This window comes from Simochromis diagramma, unplaced genomic scaffold (assembly GCF_900408965.1).
Source record: "Simochromis diagramma unplaced genomic scaffold, fSimDia1.1 OVJJ01000402.1, whole genome shotgun sequence".
Lineage (NCBI taxonomy): Eukaryota > Metazoa > Chordata > Actinopteri > Cichliformes > Cichlidae > Simochromis > Simochromis diagramma.
In genome coordinates, this window is record NW_024386972.1 from 6,905,178 (window position 1) to 6,927,576 (window position 22,399).

Genomic DNA, 22,399 nt, shown 5'->3' on the forward strand with positions numbered 1-22,399 from the left:
GTTTGCATCGCAGAACCATGCGTTTTGGGTCCTCATTCCCCCATATCCCCATGGTCTGCCAGCCAGACCGTGACACTTCTGTTCTATAGCAGGATAACAGGAGGTGTTCCAAGGTTTGGCTCTCTGCTCTGCTAAAATGAAACTTGCTTTCACAACAGCTTCACTTTGTGATTTTGCTCTGGTGAAAAACATCTGCTGAAATGTCAGATTCTTCTTTAGCTCTTCTACTTTCTGTATTTTCTGCTGCGCATTTAGGTTTTTCAGCTTATCCTGTCTCATAGCAATATATGTTTACAGACATGTATTGCTGTAAACATACAGCAATCTACGTGATTGACAGGTCACGTAGATTGCTGTATGTGCCTTATTTAGCAAGGCACTCATCTTCTTGAAGGTGTGTTTGGGGTTGTTATCATGTTGGAATACTATGGCCTCCAAAAGTTGATTCTGTTCATCTGGATGTAGCTTTTTCAGTGGGAGTAATGTTTCATCACTCATCCAAATGACTTCTTCAGTCTCAGCTGACTGCAGGTTTCCCCAACCTTATAAACAGTATATTTGCATAATGGCTGAAACCAGCCCACTGAAGGAACAATGGGCTGGGAGGTCAGTTCCTTAATCTTAATTATGCAAATTCTCATGACCATTGATCAAAGACCACTGATCAATGGTCATCTTATAATGTGATTGCAGCTATTCCCCAATTCTCTGTGAATGGTACTCATGGCCATTGATCAGTGATTTTTGATGTCTTTATATTTACCATAGTGCCACATTTAGACTTTCCTTTCAGAGGATATTATTAAATCAGGTCAGTAGGAGCAAAGCAAAAAATAAAGAAAATAAAAAAATATTATTTTGTTCTCATGGAAAGTTGTCCACAGTGAGCTAAGTGGAGCCAGAAAATGTCTGAACTGATCCATTTTAAAGTTCTGTACATGCCAGTTCCTTAGGGACTGTTCCATCAATACTGATGATTTGATCAACAAAAGGCTGGAAAAGTCGTACTCAAAAGAAAAAAACTGGGGGAACACTTTTTGGCAACAGTTAAGTCACACTGGGTATAAAAAGACCATCTTAGTAAATTGAAATATTTTTCTGTTGATTAAGTTCTATCTGTATCTGTGAGTTGTTATAATTGTCCTTTAATATTCATCATTAAATATGGTTGATTAGTATTAAAAGTTTGGTGCTTCAACTCCATTCACTATGTGATTTGTTCTGTAGTGCTGATATGGCAGTTTGGGGGTTTTTTGCTTTTCCCAGTAGAATTTTGTAGTTAATGAATTTATTTAAACCAGTTTTATGTTGGTGTAACTAGGAGTACTGAGAATAGATAATATGGCCAGGGTAGGATTTTAGGGTTAGGGTCTTTTTTTTTTTTAAGAGGTTATGTAACTGAGATTAAACTCTGGGGGGATATTTATGCTTAAATATTTACTGTTGCCAATGTGAAGAAGGAGAGCAGGGTCCTGACCTGGAGATTGCATCCTCAGAGAGTGACATTATGGTTGATTTATTCCAGTTTATTGTGTATGTAACCCAGAGTAAAATCTGTTTTACTAGAATTTAGTAATTTCCTGCACTTATTTCCTGCCATTGAACGCATCACAAATACATGACTCCAACCACATGACTTTGCTCAGCCAATCGGATGGCATGTAGGTCATAGTAAGCCTGTCCCGGCTTTCTCCCGTCAGATGAGTGGAGGCAAGCCAGGTGACAGAGTTGTTGCAGGTTTGTATTAGCAAACACTTGCTTTTCCGTTTTAATGCATTTTTTTTTTTTTTTTTAAACACCAGCTAACTTATTCGATTTGGACGCTGATTATTGTGAGCCAGAGCCACAGTGCTGTCGTGCACTGAACAGAACGGAATTGGTGAGTTTGAACTTTTAATTGACTGTATTGCTACCAGCTGGTGCTAATTGGCTGCTGCCGGTCCAGACAATTTGATTTTGATTTTTTTATTTGATGATAGTTGTTGAATAACAAATGTTGTGACGCTATATATTATGTATGTAGCAGTTGAAATGTTTTAGTTAAATCCTTATTGGTTAAATATACTGTTTGTTTAATTATTTATAAATTGTGTACCCAGGAACAAGAATAACGTAATGTATTTAGCCTAACTGGCTGACATTTTTTTGTATTCTTGTGATTTCTTATTGGCCTTGTTTATTTAATGCAGGCCAGGTGAACCTTTTTGGGTATGAAAAAGGATGGCGTGAAAAAGGATGGCGAGCCAATGAACGGCTAGGAGCAGGACTCATTCTGCATTGAAGCTTCCACTGGACTGGTAGGAAGCTATCAAAGACGACGCTCTGTCCCGTAATTTCCGAATACACTGATTTCCACAATCATACACACCAGTTTCCCCCGTTTATGGACAATAGCGCTTGGACATCTCTCATGGATATTCAGATAAAACTCATGGACTTCAGTGTGGATCAGTGTTTTCGATGTTAACATGTGTTATTTATGGGGAACTTTTTTTTGAGAATCTATATTGCTTGGTATAAGCCAGAAGAATTTGCTTAGTTGTCTTTGTGCACCCCCACTGGGTTTTTCTATTAATTAAATAGCTACAGCAGGAATGATTATTTAAGCTTTCATTTTCTTTTCTTGTTATTCTTTGCTTTCGGTTAAATACATGGTACCTGCAAAAGCATTTTGTGTTGTGTGTATTTATTACTGCCCATCAGCTCCAGTAGCATTCCTAAATCTTCTGATTAATAATAACCTAATATTTCACTCAATACCTAGCCTGTATTAATTCATTAGCGCTTCATCAGTGTTACATGTATTTAAGGGTATTTCACTTAAAAAGCAAGATGCACTGCCCTGACTGCTGGCTGGAGCAAATGGCCCCAAATGTATCTTTCGCTGCTGCTTCTCTCATTGTCATTTTATTTCTTTCTCATCTGAACTCTAAACTCTGATACATACAGAATCAGCTTTTCTTCATGTTTTCGTGCATTGTGTGGTTGAACTTGGCATAACTTTAGACACTGTCTCTATTGGTTGCGGTGAAGTAATACTGCACAGTGGTAAAATGCTCACCCAGTCTAACCTTTACCGCGACATGCATGAGTACCCCTCGCTGGCATGTTTGCATTTCCGTCGCACTATGATTGGTTCATTTGGTAACTGGTTTAGGATGGAGCAAGCAATAGAAAAAGAATAGGTTTCAGAGCACAACGTACTGCTTTGTATGTTAAAGGGGCTTTTGAGATTTTGGAGAAGTCATTGATTATACTGAAAGTTTCTTGTAATGAGTTATGTGAATCTGATAGATATAATAAATAATTTGCATGGGACTAATTTTGTCTTGTGAATTCTTGTCTTCTGCTTTATTGCTGCAACAAATGGACAAAGAAGGAGAGAGAAAGTATTCCGGTCTGGTTCCCAGTGAAGTGTCAACCTTTGTATCCCTGCCCACCCTCTGCTGCTGTTTGCTAGATTCTTTGGACAATCCGTTTTTACATTTGCCCCACCCTCGTGAGGCATTGACTTAAATGGAGCAAGAAGCATCTTAAGAACCCATAGAGGACAAGGGTGCATACAGATCTCTGTAAGCAACAATGATCGCTGGTTTCTTCTTTCTGCTCATAATCACGGGTAAGCAAACATTATTATATTTTAATTCAGTTATTTCAGCATTTTATTTATATACAAATATATAAATATTAGGGTTGGGACTCAAAAAAATAATCTGATTAATCGCATTTAATCACAGAAGAAAACCTGCCACAAAGTGCAAATGTTTTTTTTTTCATTTAAAAGGGTTTTAGTGGGCAGTAGAATTAAATAATAGACATAAACATGAATATTTTAAACTCAAGCTCTTTTAATTTCTACATTTAAACTGCATTTCAATTCAAAACAGGGAAAGAAAAATAATATCCCTGTCCCACACTAGGCAGACTTAAAAATAAAATGTTATTTTAAGTACTGTAAGTACATTTTCAAAATGGTATTGTCTTTAAATAATAATAATAATAATAATAATAATAATAAGGCTAGGCTAAAACAGTGTGATCATGGAAGAATTTAGTACAAAACATAACAAACCCATTGGACTCAAAATACCCCCTTGCTTGTTTACTATCCATCTCTCTCAGCCAGTTACTTAGGCAAACTAGCATGTTCACATTTTCAGAGCTCAGGGCAGCTCTCCTTTTTGTTACTGTGTGACCTGCAAGTGAGAACAGTCTCTTGCATGGGACATAAATAGCAGGACTAATCAAACGCTTGCGGGCCAGGACAGACACCTGTGGGTGGGTCTCTGCTCAACTGGACTACCACTGCGGTGGGCAGTCTGTCTCGCTGATAGTTGATTCTGCTCTGTACAAACTCAGGGTCCTGTTACACAGGGCTTCCTCATCTAAATCAGAGTCTGGAGACAATGAAGAGAGGAGGCTCTTTGTCTTTGCTGGCTCCTTTGTGGTGGCATCTTTAAAAAGTTCCTGCAGCAAGGCCTCAAGGCTGGTCCAAATCTCTTCTCGCGCTCTCCTTGCAATACACTTTAATTCCTTAAAACGTGGGTCAAGTACAGTGGCTCTTGTGGGTCTTGAGCCACTGATGGTTGAGTGTAGCTAACATTGGGATAGGGAAGGCAGTCTTAAATTTCACCATGTAGTGTGAGTCATCATCAGAGACCTCCATGGTGTCATGCAGGTGGCAGAAAGCAGGTAAAAACACTCCACATGAGACATGTCTCACCTCCAAGAAGTTCAGTCACTAACCTGTAGCAGACAGTTCAAGAAAGTAATTATTAATCTACACAATAACTGCCAACTATAGAGCTTTTTGAAGAAAAAGTAACAGTAAGTTATAGTTTTAATTACCTGAATGGTTACATGAAAGTCATCAGCTTTTTGCGTTTTACCAGCTGTGATGAAGTTATGACTGGCTTGTGCTTTTGTTTGACTAAAGCAGCAAAAACAGCCTCTTGCTGCTTTAGTAGACGAGAAACCATATCCAATTCCACTGTGTGGAAACATCCTTCATGAGTGACTCTGTCTGTTGCCCCAGTGTTACGTTTATGTTTGGCACAAACCTGTTGCTGGAACAGCCAAGATAATTCTACTACAATGGCAAACGCATTGGACACCAGGCACAACTCTTTGTGTGATCTCGTGCACGGGGGAGATAAACGAGACGAGTGCTGTTCCTGTTGCTCAAACCACGGTCACTCTCAGTCAGCTCCCCCGCAGCACTGCTCTTTATTGAGGTTACATGAATATTCACAGGTTCATTAACATACGACATCTTACACAGGCATTCACGTGAACAAAGAGTACCCGTGTGTGGGTCAAGATATGACCCTGTGATTGACTCCCCAAAGCTGGTGTTAGGAGTCCAGCAGACCACCTACACAAAATGCTCTTATACTTAAACAGATACAGAGTAAGTGTCCTCCCATACCATAAATCAGAAAGAGAAGGTACGACCTCTCTCTAGGATGTGTGTGTGTGTGTGTGTGTGTGTGTGTGTGTGTGTGTGTGTGTGTGTGTGTGTGTGTGTGTATGCCAGAGTGCTCTGGAATGCACAGTCTTTGTAGACAACTAAGGATCAGACATCCTATCAATATGCAATAGATTAGATATCTCTAAGCATATATGAGTATATGTTTCTAAGCATACATGACAATCCAACAATTTAAATCTGACACCCAGTCTTGCTTGCTCCTGGTGTAGTTATTTCAAGTTACTTTTCTCAAAATTTTGAGTTAATAACTCAAAATTTCAAGTTGGCTCTGCCAGTCAGTAATCTATGTGAATGACGTAATTTTCTTGTTAGACGGAAGGATCTGGCGCAGAGGAATGTGCACTCAAAGCCAGATTGTGAGCTCACAATGTATAGCAACAAATTGGTGCTTTCAATAGTATGTTTGCTGATATTAACACCATGTGATTCAGCTAATAACACAAGGATTTCATCATTTGTGAAGGTCACACTGAAAATACTCAGCAATTTGTGCATTCATGACTGACTGTAATACTGGTAGCTTAGCTGTAGCATTTGTAACTGACGGCTTCAGTGTCCGAGTAAAAAGGAAATGACGCAATTCACGTAGATTACTGATTTGCAGTGTTAATACAAAATTTCGAGTTATGGATTTTTTTTTTATTATTATTATTATTATTATTATTATTTTTAATTTTTTTATTTATTTTTTTTTAGTGGCGGAAACGGGCTTCCATAGCATGTAAAGTGCAATTAAATGCTTTTTTTTTTTTTTGTTGTTAAATTTTGCCTTCATTAACAGAATTCAGACAAGATTTTATGTATTTACTCTTTTGGAAATCTGAATTGAAGGACTTCAGTTGTTTAAACTGGTATGAAATCTTATATTTTACTAACTGAACCAGTCAAAATATTTAACAGTTGTAATATAGATTTGATCTAGTTTATCTATCTGGTTGAAGAATATTGAATAAAACACAACTAAATCTTTCCGGATGAAACAGTTTGCAGACACTATGGCACAAAACAAACAGACAGACGGACACCTAGTCAACTGTTTATTTGTATTAGCAACGCAATACTAATCAACTGGATTGGTCAAAGGAAATAGGACGCTTGGGCTGAAAAACAGGACTTTGGTTGGTATCTGCCAGCCAAAAGTAAAGCTGATCTAAATACAGCAAGGTGTAGCATGCAGAAGGAAGCCACTGTGGAGAGAAATATAGGAAGTAGAGAGCAGAAATGAGAACGGAAACAGGTGTTGCAAGAGGTCTGGATGCTGGGACTGGGTCAGTTGAGGAACAGCTGAAGTAGACACCACGCTTTTGCAACAAGTAGGGGTGATTAAATTGCAGTTAAACAAAAACAGTGCATTAGAAAAATATGGTAGTTGAAAGATGGCAAAAGCAAGTCGTGTGGTTAATGTGCAATGTATGAAGGTATTTGGAACTGTTGTACTTTTATTTTGTAGTCTATGTGCAAAATGAGCTCTATGTAAAAGTATATTTAATGAGCCATTTTGAATTATTAAACATATTGTGGTGTATTGAAAGCGGCTAGATGTAATGTATCCTCATGACCATAGAACACTGTGTTTGTTGTTGAATTAAAGGGAATTATGTTTACTGTATCTGTTAGCTGGCATAGTTTTACTACTGCCCATCCCACAGTTTGTTTTATGACCTTTGTTTTGTTTTGGAAAGGAAATGTTGCACCACGAGTGAACTTTTTTTTTTTTTGCAGTTTTGATGATCCCCATTTGAAGCACAGTGTCACAAGATGTCCAAATGTGAAATAAATGGCATCAGCTTGTGGATGTGTAAGGGTTGAAGTGACATCTCAAGTACAGTATAAGTCTTTCTGTGAGTTCTTTCGTTAGTGATTCCTCAGGACACTATAATATGTTATTGCTTATATATGTCCAGCGGTTGCTGTTTATTAAAATTCCCAGGTCTGTTTCCAAATCTTGAAATTTTTGGTTTGGTTGTTTGAGCCTTTCCATTTGGCCGAGTCACTTATTTATTTTAATTGTAAGCTGAAAATCTATTTAATTGTTTTTGGGTTTTTTTTTTTGTTTTGTTTTTTTAGGTTTGTTTTTCTCATGTGTTCTTTCAGTTCATCTATAATTATAACCAACACTTATGCACCTAATTTTGTACATATGTATAACTTCTTTTATGTTCTTTCATGTCAGGTGGATATGTCTCCAATGTAGAGCTACCAGATGCTGATAAGCAAAAAAGCAATGGGACAATTACTGGAGGTATTATTAATTTATTCTCTCAAAGCTTATTCGGTGGATTTCAGTTAAATTTGGCTAAAATAAACATGGATATGCAAAAACAGTATGTATATGACACATTTACTGTTTTTCCATTGTCATGTCTACGTCCCTGAGTTTATAAAGTGTATTTTTTTTAACAAAGGAATAAATGGTATTAACATACAAACATGTGACAAAGAAACCTGATACATTAAACCTTAGAAATGAAAGATGTTGTAGATGCTGTATCTTTTATTTTTAAGGTGTAACATAACAAAAAAATAAAAATCATATAGTCCATACCAGGTTCTAACGTTAATTAAACAAAACATCAGATGAACAAAAGCACATGACATTACACCATATTCTGCTAACTATGAGGTCTGCCATAATGTATATCATGCCTTCCTGAGGTGATTGATCTAAAATATAAAACAATTTTATAAAGAGTACGTTACATGTATTCTATGTCCCATTTTTAATATTGACTGATAAGATAAACCTTGCAGACATGGCCTGTTAGTCAACAAAAAGTCCTGTGCATATCAAAAGGTTCTAAATTGGTGCCTACTGCCACTTCTCAGGAATACAGCATTAGTGCAGATGTACATTAGCTTTGATGGATGTAAGCATCCAGTGAGCATGTGGTTTGTTTTGTTGTTGTTGTTGTTGTTGTTGTTGTTTTTAATTGAAAATCATGAATGAAAAGCACAGACGTTGTCTATTATTTTCTAAAATAAATCTCTAATGGAGAATGCATTTTGATATCATTTCAGATAACGAAGATGAAGAGGAGAAAGTCTGTAATTTTCAGGATATTGTCAATCACCTGAATCTGAAAAAAGACGAATTTAAATACACTATGAGCCGGCCCATTATAAACAACAAAAATTATACAGAAGTGTTAATTACAATAAGACTCTATGCCATCTTAGATATGGTAATTTTTTTGGGCATTCTTTTATTATTAATGACAATTAATGTTTTCTGTGTGTGTGTGTGTGTGTGTGTGTGTTCTTGCTCATGAAACACAGTGTCACAGCACTCATCTACAAAAGACCAACTTATTATTATTATTATTATTATTGTTATTATTACTTACTCTGGCTTGTTTTTCTTGCCACGACCCGTTTTCCTGTTTGTAACTTACAGTTTCTTACATCAGTGCTGTTTCATTTTTATTTAGGTATTTTTTGTTTTGTTTTGTTTTAGTTTTTTCTGAGACATTTATTTGACACACAGTACAGAGATATAGGTTGTGAGTTATGACTCCATGCTAATACATGACAGGTATCACTGGATTACTTCTGCTGAAGAAATCTTGAAAAAATTTTAAGCACTACTGTCCATAACTTCCAATCAGACATGATATATGTAGTTAACTGTCTTTGGTTCATGTCTTTATATTATTATCATCATCATTATTATTATTAGTAGTAGTAGTAGTAGTAGTAGTAACAATAATTATATTGCTGCATGAGGAGTTGGCTTGGAGGCAGCTTGCACTTCAGCAGAAACTGTCTATTTACCAGCAAAGGATAACTGCTGAGGCATTAGCTGATAGGAATTAACATTAGCTAACCTGCCTGTTGAGCTTGACATGTGTCTGCCTCAATAAACACTATGTTCAAATTCTTTATTTACAGAGAGAAATTGACCAGACCTTAATTACTTACATTTGGGTTGATTTGGTGAGTTTTCTCTTAAATATATCATAGGTATATATGGTTTTCCCTGTATTGTTAAAATTCTATACTACTATTACTATACTCCCCCCCCCCCCCCCCCCCCCCCAATTATTTTATTTGTTTTTCATCATCTCTTCTCATCTCTTTGCCTTTTTGTACTCTTGAGTGTAGGTTTGGCGCAATGAGTACATTAAATGGAAACAAGATGATTTCTGTGGAATTGAATATATAACAATTCCTACTTCATATCTGTGGATACCAGATATAACTATTGAAGAGATGTAAGTTTGACATATGCAATATGCCCATAAACTCACTCACATATAGTCATTTTATAATCATATTTTAAATATATGCTACTGTAAAAACCATAGGGTGACAGAAAATGTTTTCCTTATTGTAATTCATGAAATAATTTACAAATTGAAGAAGGAAAAATAGCAAAGACATGGTTAGAAATAACCATTTTTACTTAAAATAACTTTATTCAAACAGAGTCAGAGGATTTGAGCAATTATCAGCTGTCTGTTGAATTTATAGGTAATTCATCTCAAGCTGTTTTGAAGCACCTTTCACGAGTTGGATTGGTTAAATAGGCAGTTCACACACTATATTGCCAAAAGTATTAATTTGCCCATCCAAATCACTGAACTCAGTTGATCCAATGACTTCCATTGCCATGTGTGTAAAAATAAATAAATAAATGAAGCAACTAAACAAGCAGACTGTTTCTAATCTGCTCTGATGAACTCAGTGAATTTCACCATGGTACCACAATAGGATGCCACTTGTTCAACAAGTCCAAATTAAACTTGCTTGCTACTAATTAATCCCCAGGTCAACTGTATTATAACAAAGTAGGAACGACTGTAACTAAAATCACATAGGGAGGGGAGGTAAGCAGATGCTGAGGCACGTAGTGCGCAGATGTCACAACCTTTTATGCACATTAAATTGCTACAGACCTCCATACTTCATGTGGCCTTCAGCAAAGCTCAACAGCAGGGCTTTCCAGTGCAGCTTTCCAGTTGCTGCTTCCAGCTCAGCACAAACACATGCAGCTCTCCTGTCGGGTCCCGGCATCCTTTCGAAATGGGAAAGGTATGACCAGGTGATGGAGAATAGCTGTGTGCATCAGCCCCCTCTGACACCACACCCCGAACCCACCCCTCTTTTGAACTTAAAAAAAATATATATATATTTCAACAAAATCTATTACAATTGGATTTTAAATCATATTGGATCATATAATGGAAGACTATTCAGCATACAAAAGCAATGACAAAATATAACACATCTGTCTCTACTGCAATAGATCCTAAGACTGGTTGGAGGATGTGTTTGTGTCAGAAAGGGGGGGATTTTCTTGTAAAACAAAGAAGGGCCTAGCAAAAACTAAGTTTGGGAACCACTGGTTTGGTCAATGGTATCTCTTCACCTCTAGTACTAGCAGGTTTTACTAAGCTAAAATAAGCTATAGCTGCAGACATAATAGTCATTTATAGCATGATGCAAACTGTTTTCCATAGTATGATGATAATACATTGTTTTCATTACAATCATATTCTTTTATACAGGACAGAAAAAGATAAAGCGTCTCCGAGTCCATATCTCAGCATACATCACAATGGTCAGGTTGAGTTCAGGAATGACCAGGTGGTGCTAAGCACCTGCAAGATGCATGTTTACAAATTTCCTTTTGACACCCAGAGCTGCAACCTCTCCTTCAAGTCTATCTTTCATGATGGTGAGTCCATAACAGTTTCTGTTTACATGTCCTTTGTATGGTCTTAAAAGCACAACATTAGATATTTTAACATATACTGCCCGGCCAAAAGGAGGGGCTCTAATTTTCTGTTTCTGCTTCGATGATCTCATGCATAATTTCAGGAAGGTTATCCAATGCCAAAAAACTAATTTTCACCCAAATTTGCACATATTTTGGGCCAACATCTTATTTTGATGATGTTAGAATTGGACAACTGTGTGAAAAGGAATTGGGAATTTCCAAAGAGTCACATGAAACCCTGGAGCTGCTATAGAGAGCCGTACACGTAAGCTGGATCCAGTTCTGTTTAATATTAGTTTTATCTTGTTAAAAACTCCCATTAGAAAGATTGGATGTTGCAAGTAAGCAATAAAATTTGAAATGGGCATTATACAAATGCTGGGATTTAATCAATATTCCACACAACAACTAAACAGAATGAGCATGTTTTTATAACTTTTTAACTTTTAACTTTAGTGATATTACTGTTTTTCTTGTAGTTGAATTAGCTGATCTGCAGTTTTTTACTGAGTTTGGATAAGAACTTCAAAGTCAGGTTAAGTGTCTGAGGTAGTGATGTGTCGGTCGCGAACGAAATGGCTCTTAGTGCCGGATCCTTATCGCAAGCCGTGTTTTTTGGGGTTTTTTTTTTTCCTTCTCTCACCCTCTCTCACACACTTTTTTCCCGCTTCACTCAGCATGTGAGCCTTGTGCTTGCGCTGGGAAGAGGGGGGGGGAGGGGGGGTAGTTACACTCGCAGTAGCACAGGAACAGAGCGGGAGGGAGAGAGAAAGGGAGCCAGGGACAACAACGCAGTGTTGCCAATTTAGTGACTTTGTCGCTATATTTAGCGAGTTTTCAGACCCCTTAGCGACTTTTTTCTAAAAAAAAAGTCGCTAAAAAAAGACGTGAAAGCGTGTATCGCTTTTACTCTCAACAAGCAGCGGGTGCTGTAACGCAGTCAGTTCTTCTTTTACTCTTTTACTCTTATGCTGTTTTGTGGATCACAAGGTGTAAAACTACTTATAAACACACACACACAAAGTAACTCCACCAGAGTGCCTATTTCGGGTCACTTTTGCCGGTCCAAGCCCGGGTAAAGGAGCAGGGTTGGAATTGTGACATTGAAAAAACAATAATTGCTAAAAGAAATTTAGTATATTTACGGTGGCCCCTAGAGACGTGTTTTGTCTCTAGGGGCCACCGCATATATTTATATATAAACATATATAAATAAAACCAGGGGTTTTTTTTTTGTTTTTGTTTTTTGCATTAGTAATTCCTTTTGTGCATAATTTTATATTATTGTTAATAATAAATAAATTAAAGCAACAAAACAACCTGAAGAGCTGGTTCGGAGCCGAAAGAGCCGGCTCTTTTTAGTGAGCCGAGCCGAAGAGTTCTCTAAACAGAGCTGGAAATCCCATCACTAGTCTGAGGTGGAACTGCGAGACAGTGGACAAGTAATCATCAATGAGTGGATCTGTCTGGATTCGTTAGGTTGCTTCTGCTTCAAAAGTGAGACATTTTCCCTGAAACAATTAATAACTCCAACATAACAATCACAAGCATTTATGGCTCAAACACAGATGACCGACCACACATTCTATCATAACTTCTTCACATCATTACAGGATTTCTCCACATCTGCCATAATCATAGGTGGAAACTTTAACACAGTTATCAACCCAACAATAAACAGCTCAACAAACTCACATCATACCCAAAACTGGCATTCAGCCCCAATCATACCATAGCATACCAGCTTTATTTATAAATCACTTTAATATAAAGCCAGGGTTCACAAAGTGCTGTACATATACAAATAGCATAAACAAAATAAAATAAAATAAAACATGTTAAAACAAGTTGATAAAACAAGTTGAGTCAACCCCTTAAAGAGTGCCAAAGGCTTCAGCAAATAACTATGTTTTAAAAAGAGTTTTAAACTCAGAAACAGAAGAAGCCTGCCTAACGTGCAAGGGCATTTCATTCCACAACAGCTACAGCAAAGCCATGGTCACCTCTAAATTTATACTTATTTTTTGTTACCTTAAGGAGCTGCTGATTGGTGGACCTAAGGGAAGGGGCGTAGTGTTGGGGAGTAACAGAATACATGTACCAGTGTTACGTATCTAAAGTACAAAATATGAGTAACTGTATTCCGTTACAGTTACCGTTTAAAGGGGTAGTATTCAGAATACAGTTACTTTGTTGAAATAAAGGGATTACATGACGGTCTTTTCCTGTTTCATATGTTAGGCTACGCCCTCTCTATTGTTGGTAATTCCGCACTGGTGGAAAACCCAAAAAAAACCATGTATTACAGTGGCTTGCAAAGGTATTCGGCCCCTTTGAACTTTTCCACATTTTGTCACATTACAGCCACAAACATGAATCAATTTTATTGGAATTCCACTTGAAAGACCAACACAAAGTGGTGTACACGTGAGAAGTGGAACGAAAATCATACATGATTCCAAACATTTTTTACAAATGAATAACTGCAAAGTGGGGTGTGCGTAATTATTCAGCCCCCTGAGTCAAAACTTTGTAGAACCACCTTTTGCTGCAATTACAGCTGCCAGTCTTTTAGGGTATGTCTCTACCAGCTTTGCACATCTACAGACTGAAATCTTTGCCCATTCTTCTTTGCAAAACAGCTCCAGCTCAGTCAGATTAGATGGACAGTGTTTGTGAACAGCAGTTTTCAGATCTTTCTCAATAACATCACACTAACATCAATACCAAAGCAACAGTTGGAACAACAGAATCTTAGACACCCCACCTACCCCAGAATAAGAAAGAGCACTACAAAAAATGTAAAACAATAAAGCACTTATTCCTTGTTGGTCTGCTCACATTTATATTATTTGTCCTTTATCACATTTCTTTTTATATTCAATTTCAGATAAAGAAATATATTTGCGGAACAACTCTAATCAAAATTCAACGGTCACAGAATTGTCTCGTAAGATGATGCACACGCAGTATGAGTGGCTGTTCATCGACATGTCAGTCAACAACGAAGTTGTTGAAGGTTATGGATTCAATCAAACTGTGGTCATTTACACTGTAAGTATTTCTGAAAACAGAAAGGAAAACTCGTTCTTTTCCCTTTATCCATCTACTCTAGCCACCTGGTTTCAGGTCAAGCACTCATCACGTTTTTTCCACAGCAGGTGATGGATGTGCTGAACCATGCTGCTGTGTTTGGCCCAGTTCAGTTGTAGGGCAATCTTTGAGTTGCCAAGTTTGCAGTGGACAATATGCTATGATGTACATCAATTAAAATAATTTTTATTCATCAGATTTATCAGCCGTATCATTTAGTTATCATAATTTGCAGTATATATTTAGGAGTGTGTAGGATCAGTAATAAAAGTATGTGTAAAAACAATAACCACAAATGGTAAACAAATTGTGCTATACAATAAATAAATAAAAAGATATCTAATTTAATGTTAGACATCTTTTTAATCTAATAACATTCTCACATGCACCCTATCCTTGGGCTGTGCATTTAAAGCCATCCTGTTTCACTAAAACAATACAGGATCATTTATGCACAGTGTATTGTACACTATAATCTGAAAATCAGGTGGTCTCCCTGATTTTAACCATTGATAGCAACGAGTTATCATTGTTAATGTGAGGTTTAAAGGACTTGTATTCAGCTTTAATGGAAGATAAGTCAGGTTTTACTTTTGATACTTTATACTTGGTTTTTAAATAACAGTTTTATTTGTAGTGATATTTTTCACAGTGTTGTTTATTTCCTAAAGGAGTGGTTTGAATTCCTACACCACTTGTCTCTGACCAGCTAATAGCAAATATTTTTTGGTAATATATCAGATATTTATTTAACTATAGAAGTACTTTTTTGCAGTTTTTCAGCCAGGAAGGAGTGCATGACGGTGAAGAACTCCATGTAGAGTGCAGCAATAATTTGTCAAATGTCACTGCACGCCACTGCCTTATATACAGTTGTGTTCAAAATCATAGTAGTGTATGTTAAAATGTGAGTAAAGTTCAAAATCCATATATATTTTTTTAATTTCCCTTCATTTGTAACACTGCACATTATATTTTTCATCAAAAAATGAAGGAAAAAAGTATCAATATTTCAATTACTTGTCTGCATTTTTTCATTACAAACTCAAATATTTACTCAATAAAGTGAAAAAATGTTAAGATTTAGCCTTCCTGTGTATCACTAAACTAATATTTAGTTGTATAACCACTGTTTTTGAGAACTGGTTCACATCTGTGCTACATGGAGTCGATCAACTTCTGTGACCTGTAAACACGTACGCCAGCCCAGGATGATTTGACAACCTTCCACAATTCCTCTGCATTTCTAGGTTTTGCCTCTAAAACTGCATTTTTAATGTCACTCCACAAGTTTTCTATTGGATTAAGGTCCGGGGATTGGGCTGGCCACTACATAACCTTAATTTTGTTGGTCTGGAACCAAGATGCTGCTCACTTACTAGTGTGTTTGGGGTTGTTGTCTTGTTAAAACACCCGTTTCAAGGGCATTTTGTCTTCAGCATCAGGTAGCATGACCTCTTCAAGTATTTTGATATAAGCAAACTAATCAATGATCCCTGGTATGAGATAAATAGGCCCAACACCATAGTAAAAGAAAAAGCCCCTTAAGTTTTTTTCCACATCTCTCTGGTTTGGCTTTCCATTTTAAAGCATTGGAGATCATTTTAGCTGAGCAGCCTAGCATTTTCTGCACTTCTTTATATGTTTTCCGCTCTCCATTCAACATTTTGATTAAAGCATGCTGTTCTTCTGAACAATGTCTGGCACAACTCATCTTTCTAAGGTTTTCAGAGAATATTGCATGTGCAACATGTGCTGGCTTCATCCTTAAATAAGGGCCACATGAATGACACCTGTTTCTTCACATAATGAATGACCTCACTGGTTGGACTCCACACTGCTATTATTGTGAACACGGCCCTTTCACTTAATTATTCAATTGCACAGACTCAGGTGCATTCATATTGTGAATGTTGAGTCTGTTGGTTTCTCTGACTCTACTCACCTACTGGTAAATTATTTGCCATGTAATAAAATGATTCATATCAAAAACACTGATCTGATTCGTCATGTTGGATTGCTATTATTTTGAACACAACTGTACATCCTGTGCTGGTGTTACAGACACCCAAAACAACATTAATAACACTGCATGGTTTGGCACATTTACACCACCCAAAACTTCTCACTTAACTCCTTTCTCTTTACTATTTGAATACAAATTCACATAATACTTCTTTGAGTGTAAATCTGTCTATTGTGCCTAACCACCTGGGGAAACAAATTCACAGATTACCATGAAGAGGAGGTCTGTCCTCTACGTTGCCAATTTCATCCTGCCAGTGCTCTTCTTCTTGCTTCTGGACTTATCCTCCTTCCTGATCTCAGACACTGGGGGTGAGAAACTCGGCTTCAAGGTCACTGTCTTGCTTGCTGTCACAGTGATGCAGCTTCTTCTCAATGAGATTCTGCCGAGCTCTTCAGACAGTATTCCACTTATAGGTAAGGAAGCGTGTTTGACTGCACATATAGTCAATACTTATTTGTCCACAAATTTAATAATACTGTCTGCCCTCCTCAGCTGTCTACTGCATTGGAATTTTTGCTCTGATGCTGCTCAGCCTCCTGGAGGCAATTTTGGTCAAGCATCTGATTGAAAAGGAAGATGAGACAGATGGAGACCGAAGCCTGGGGGAGAACTCTGGGAACAACCAGGGCGGCCACAACTTCTACAGCTGTTTTAGAGGTGAGCTTAATCATAGCAAACATTCCACAAATCTGCATGCAGTTTTAGTTGTGTTGCATTAATCTTTATGCCTAATGTTTTTCCAGAGATTAGGAGACTCAGTCACCACGCCTCTGTTGATGAGGTATCTTCTCATGAAACACCATCTGTGTCTCTGTCCCGAAAGGTTGGGAAAAAATGCACATTTTTTCTCTTTTCAGAAACTCCAGGAAGGGATGTTTGCATTGCAGAGATTATCCTGTATCTTAAACTGTATATCGGAAGCAAACATTTTTTTTATTAAATCAATGTAGAAACAAACCAGTGTGTCAAATGTTAAAGCTATCATGAACCTTATTGGCATAACATCTTGTTGATTGCCTTTCTACAAAACCACTCTTTCAGGGCAGCAGCAGTATACTGACAGAGGTGTCCTTTGCTCTGGAAAAAGTCTCAGATGAGCTGCAGGAGACAAGGAAAACAATGACTTTGCTCAGCAGCAACAGGAAGTCTGGATACTGGACCAGAATGGCTAAAAAAGTCAACAAGATTTTCCTAATTTTTTATTTGACTGCAGTCACTGTGTTCTTAGCATATATGGTTTCATTGTGGAACAGTGCTGAGGGTAAGTAGGGCTAAAGTTAAAAAACCTAAAAGAACTAAAGCAAAAAAGAAAACACACAAACGTATTTCTTACTCTGTGTTATATATTTGCAGTTAATTTCTATTTGTCCGAAACAAAAACATTTTAGAAACCAGAAAAAATTTCTGAAATTGTACTCTGATCTCGAGTGTTAGGAGTGTTGTGATCAGTGTCAGGTCATAGTCAAAAAAGTAATGTATTACACATATTACCCAGAACACTTTTCTTAAAAGTAATGCAATAAATTACTCCAATTATTCTTAAAAGTAATGCAATAAATTACTCCAATTATTCTTAAAAGTAATGCAATAAATTACTCCAATTAGAAAATAATTAATTATACTGGCATTAACATTATTTTCACCTTATTCTGTAAAATAACCTGAAACAAACTTTCATAATAACCATTTAAAAGTATAAACTGAGTCTACAGTCCACCACAGCAACACAAATCCCTATCGCGACAAGGACGCACATATGATCTTTCTCTTAGTATTTAGGTATGAACACAAAGCTGACAGTACAAGCAAAGATGAAAACCAGCACAAAGATTGTAAAAACAAAAAACCATCGCCACAGTGATTCTAGAATTCAGAGAAAAAAGTACGCATTGTTTCACGATTTATAAGATGGAGCATTAGTTGTATATTCATAGAGTTTATTATTTAAGTGTAGCTCCTGACCTGATGCTTCCTTGTACAGTTTGCCCTTGTTGAGTTTGAGTGTATTAGCTAGTTCCACTTTTATTTTTCCTACTTTATTTATTCTTGTGGTATTGTGTTTAGTTCCCTTCCTGTTTCCACTCTCTGTATTTGCAGTGTATTTATAACCTTACCCTTTCTTTGATTTCTATTAGAGTATTTTGTATCAGTATACTACCCAAAGAGCTTTGTTTGTCTAATTAACATAGAAAAAATCACATCATTTAGTGGTCATTAAAGTGTGTTCAGATTTATTTATTTATCACATTTAATATATTTAACTTATTGATGATGATTTATCTCATAAATTGTGAAACAATGCTGACTTTTTTTCTTGGAATTCTGGATGAAAAAAAGATGTCCCCACTTTTTGTTTTGTTTTTTCCAATGTCTCCAGTTCTCTTTTGTACATAAGCTGGTTTTAAAAGTTAAAAAATTCTAAAAAGTTCTAAATCATTAGTTTCAGCCTATCTGAATAAAAGACTGAGTATAACATGTTCTAATATGCTAGTGCTTTCTCAATAGAGAACACAGGGCATAATGTTCAGAGTGAAAATATAGCGGATTGTTATTGTTACATATTTATTACAATATTATTAGAAGAAAATTAGCCTTTTCTTTTACAATTGTAAAAGAAAAGGCTAATTTTCTTCTAATAATATTGTAATAAATATGTAACAATAACAAACAAAACATACGTATACGTAACAATTACACATCAGTCATATAAAAAGGTTCTGTTCAAAATGAATCATAGGTGTTTTCATACTGGCTTTGGCCAAACTTTCCTTGAGCAGTGTCTTTGCATGTTTTATGTACTTGTATACATGTATCCCATAGTCCTTAATTATGTGTCTGTTTCCAGTAGTATGTTTAATATACTCATCTTAAGGATATAATAAAAGGGTATGATAATATTCACTTGATAAGAAATATATACACTGTTGATGTTCTTTTAAATACATAATGAATATGTTTAAAGTATACTGTACTGGAAGTTTAGCCTTTTAATAAACAATTAAACATAAATACGTGGCAATATGAAGTAATGTACTTGTGTGTGCTGTATATCCTTCATTTACATGTGCATCCTACTAGAACATTGCAGTAAACGTTAGAAGCATCTTGCTGCTCCTTTCATTGTATATTTTTGTGTGTGTGTGGCACAACCAACAGATGTAGAGTAATTAGAGTGTAAATTTCCATGAAATGAGGTGCTGCAGGTAAAGGCAAGTTTTTAAACACACAAATTGCATACAGTAATTCCTCCAAACTATTAATGTAAAATAAACTGCTATGGACAGATCCAGATGTGATGAGCTGAGAAATGATTGGCGCCAAAAATTAATGACCTATTTACCTTTAAAAGGTACTTGTAAGGATGTTTGTTTCCTAACATTAGTTTTGTTTTTTGCAACAAAGAATAAAATACAGTCAGTCTCTGATCCTGCATGCCACATCCTTCTTGTTTCATGGTTTGGTCCAGGTGCCAGCGCTCTTACATTATGCCTACTGTCAGTAGGACGGCCCTGTTAAAAGTAAGATCTGTGTTTCAAAAGAGAGAAAGACAGATGGACATTAAAAAATTTCTTAAAAAGAGCAAAATCTCATGAGGTTCATGGATGTACTGTAGTAGGACATGAAGAGGCTTGGTGTGACAAAAGAGGATGCTAAGGATAGAGGTCCACATTTAGAGGTGCAACCTGCCCACCAAGTCTATTGTTACGAAATAAAAACTGTGTGTGACGTATAGCAGAACTATAGATATGTATTTTGCCTGGTAAGGCTTTCAGAACTGTCGCCAAAAGAATTCAAAAGAACGGAATTTAATACTATCCAGCAGTGGTGAGCCCATAATATGTTCTGTTTGCATGTCTTTTTCATGGTTTCTTAATCACATCATCATATATCATGACATTGTTTATATTCCATCTGTAAGATAAACAGAGTTAGAATTAGAATTCATTCAGATTTACCTGCTTAGAGCCTCGTCACATGATGCTGACGTAGACACAGCACAAGTGGTTATTCATCACCATGACAAAGAAATTATACCTGAACCCCCAATTCTGCCATTAGCCACATTTGTTCACACCCTACCAAGTTGTGATCACACATATTTCCAATTTAACCTTCATAATGAAAACAAGTTGCTAACAAAAGTTGCTATAATTTAAGTTAATTTGTTTATCCATTTTCTTCTTATTCAATTCAGGATTGTAGGCAGGCTAGTATTTAAATCCTTAAATACATCAAGGTGATGAATTCATGGAATGTAGGTGTGACGGCCAGTTGAAGGATGGGAAAGAGCCAGTCCATCTCTCCACCTAAGAAAGAGGCAAGAGAGATTAAACAAAAGGAAATAAAGCCAGCCTGTCTAGAAAAGTCTATTCATTTTACAGACAAGCTGCGCTCATAAAATTTTCATACTAGCTCTCACAATGGAATTATCTTGTTATTATTAAACCACCAGCTTCTACCTGAATAAAAAAAAACTTATAGGCAATTAATTTAGGTAAAAATCAGATAACTGCAAAGGTAAACAGCTAAAGGTAATATGTCTATCTGCCAGGTCCTTTTTATTATAACTGCTTCGTATTTTAATGTTGAAACAACACTGCACTGCTTGTCACAGGAGTCACTTTTGCTTCCAGCAGCATGCAAAGGGCTGAGTACTGTATGACAGCTGCTTATTCAGTTCTACTCCAGGCTTTTTTGGTTTTGTTTTTACTTCAGTATAATGTGTCATTAATTCATTGTAAAATGACATTCTGTAAAAATACAGTACAGTGTACTGTATAAATGTGAAGGAATTTTCTCTGTTAGTTATCTACAGGTATTGTATTTCTTAAATATTGCATTGCGGTAGCAAACCCCGAAAGGAGGCAAAAGTAAGAGGGAGGCCAGCCATTGCACTGACAGGCTTCATTTTAGTGCTAAATATTAAAGCTTTTATTAAAATAACGTTTTTTTTTTTCAAAAGACTCAGTGTTTTTATTTAGAAATAATTGTTAATATCTTTGTTAACTGGATCTGCTTGATAAGTCTGGAATATTTTGCTGTCTCTTTTTGAAAATAATCATGATTTAAGTTTAATATGACTTAATCTTTCCATTCTAGCCAATAATACAGTTTTTTTTTTTTATTTTATTGTTTATGATACCACTAGTTTTAGCCGTGAGAGGCTGGTGTTCAGCCATTTTAGCATACAACTCAGAGTAGCATACATTGCATTAATTCGCATATGCATTGTCACCATGTCAATAGGAGCTATCAGTTCGGCATACAGATGACAGACAGTAAGTAAATTATGTTTATTTTAATATAGGCACATTCTTCTTTGACTTGACAGAACACTGGATAAAGCGCAGTATTCATAAATACTATAATTAGCTGCCTGCTTCTCTCTGGGCTTTAAACAGCTTTGACTGCTAGTTGGCTAATAAGCTAAAGTCAGTGTTGTAGATCAGTGTTTCCCAACCACTTGTTGTGCCGTGAGAAATGATCAGGTGTGCCGTGGAACATTACCTGGTTCCACCTCATTAGTACTCTAAGCCAGTGGTTCTCAAACTTTTCACAGTGAGTACCACCTTATAAAATATATGGCTCTTCAAGTACCACCCTTATGACCGACAGTAGTACTGGCCTATTTAACACCACAAACAGTTTACACAGACAATTTTATTCCACATATAAATGTTATTTATTTTAACTGTCATAAACAGGATGTGACACAGGATGTGACAAGTAATAATAATAACAACTGTACTGCATATAAATATTCACAGCAGGTGGGATTATCCTGGTGAACCCTGCTTCTCGTTCAAAATTACTCTGCATTTATTAAGGCTGTTGTTTTTTTGTTGTTGTTGTTGTTGTTGTTTTAAACATGTTTTAATGCTTTGTATTTTGTTCTATTTAATCTGAACAAGCTCCTAAAAAAGTTAGTGATCACTGTTGGTGTTGGGTCTGCGCTTCCACAGGCCCTTGCCACCTTTTATTGAAAACAGTAACAGTACACACAAGCACCACCCATAAGGTACTATGTGTGTATGTGTGTGCACGTGTAAGCAGGTGACCTTCTCCA

The 22,399-nt window shown here is 36.4% G+C and overlaps 1 protein-coding gene across 4 annotated transcripts; it reads left to right on the forward strand.

Moving 5' to 3' along the window:
* Positions 1 to 1,404: 1,404 nt before the first annotated feature.
* LOC120738203 (5-hydroxytryptamine receptor 3A-like) lies at positions 1,405 to 18,181 on the forward strand. 4 transcript variants are annotated; one of them, XM_040039365.1, is made up of 14 exons: positions 1,405 to 1,879; positions 2,190 to 2,297; positions 3,377 to 3,619; positions 7,214 to 7,332; positions 7,665 to 7,733; positions 8,510 to 8,673; positions 9,380 to 9,424; positions 9,593 to 9,702; positions 10,999 to 11,168; positions 14,101 to 14,264; positions 16,535 to 16,745; positions 16,825 to 16,989; positions 17,076 to 17,155; positions 17,374 to 18,181. In XM_040039365.1, exons 4-14 carry the CDS (start codon positions 7,269 to 7,271, stop codon positions 17,599 to 17,601), a joined length of 1,470 nt encoding a protein of 489 aa, XP_039895299.1. In that variant the 5' UTR covers positions 1,405 to 1,879; positions 2,190 to 2,297; positions 3,377 to 3,619; positions 7,214 to 7,268; the 3' UTR covers positions 17,602 to 18,181. The 4 variants fall into 4 exon arrangements, with proteins under 4 accessions (XP_039895299.1, XP_039895298.1, XP_039895301.1 ...); XM_040039364.1 differs by having other exon boundaries at positions 3,380 to 3,619; XM_040039367.1 differs by having other exon boundaries at positions 3,380 to 3,619; positions 17,076 to 17,113.
* Positions 18,182 to 22,399: the final 4,218 nt, after the last annotated feature.

What these genes read in the sequence shown, in the direction of transcription:
- LOC120738203 (XM_040039365.1), top strand. Translation starts at nt 7,269, where the DNA reads ATGGCATCAGCTTGTGGATGTGTAAGGGTTGAAGTGACATCTCAAGTA. An exon ending in AAACTGTGGTCATTTACACT is followed by an intron (nt 14,265 to 16,534) that starts GTAAGTATTTCT and finishes ACAAATTCACAG; the next exon opens with ATTACCATGAAGAGGAGGTC. An exon ending in CTGTGTCTCTGTCCCGAAAG is followed by an intron (nt 17,156 to 17,373) that starts GTTGGGAAAAAA and finishes CCACTCTTTCAG; the next exon opens with GGCAGCAGCAGTATACTGAC.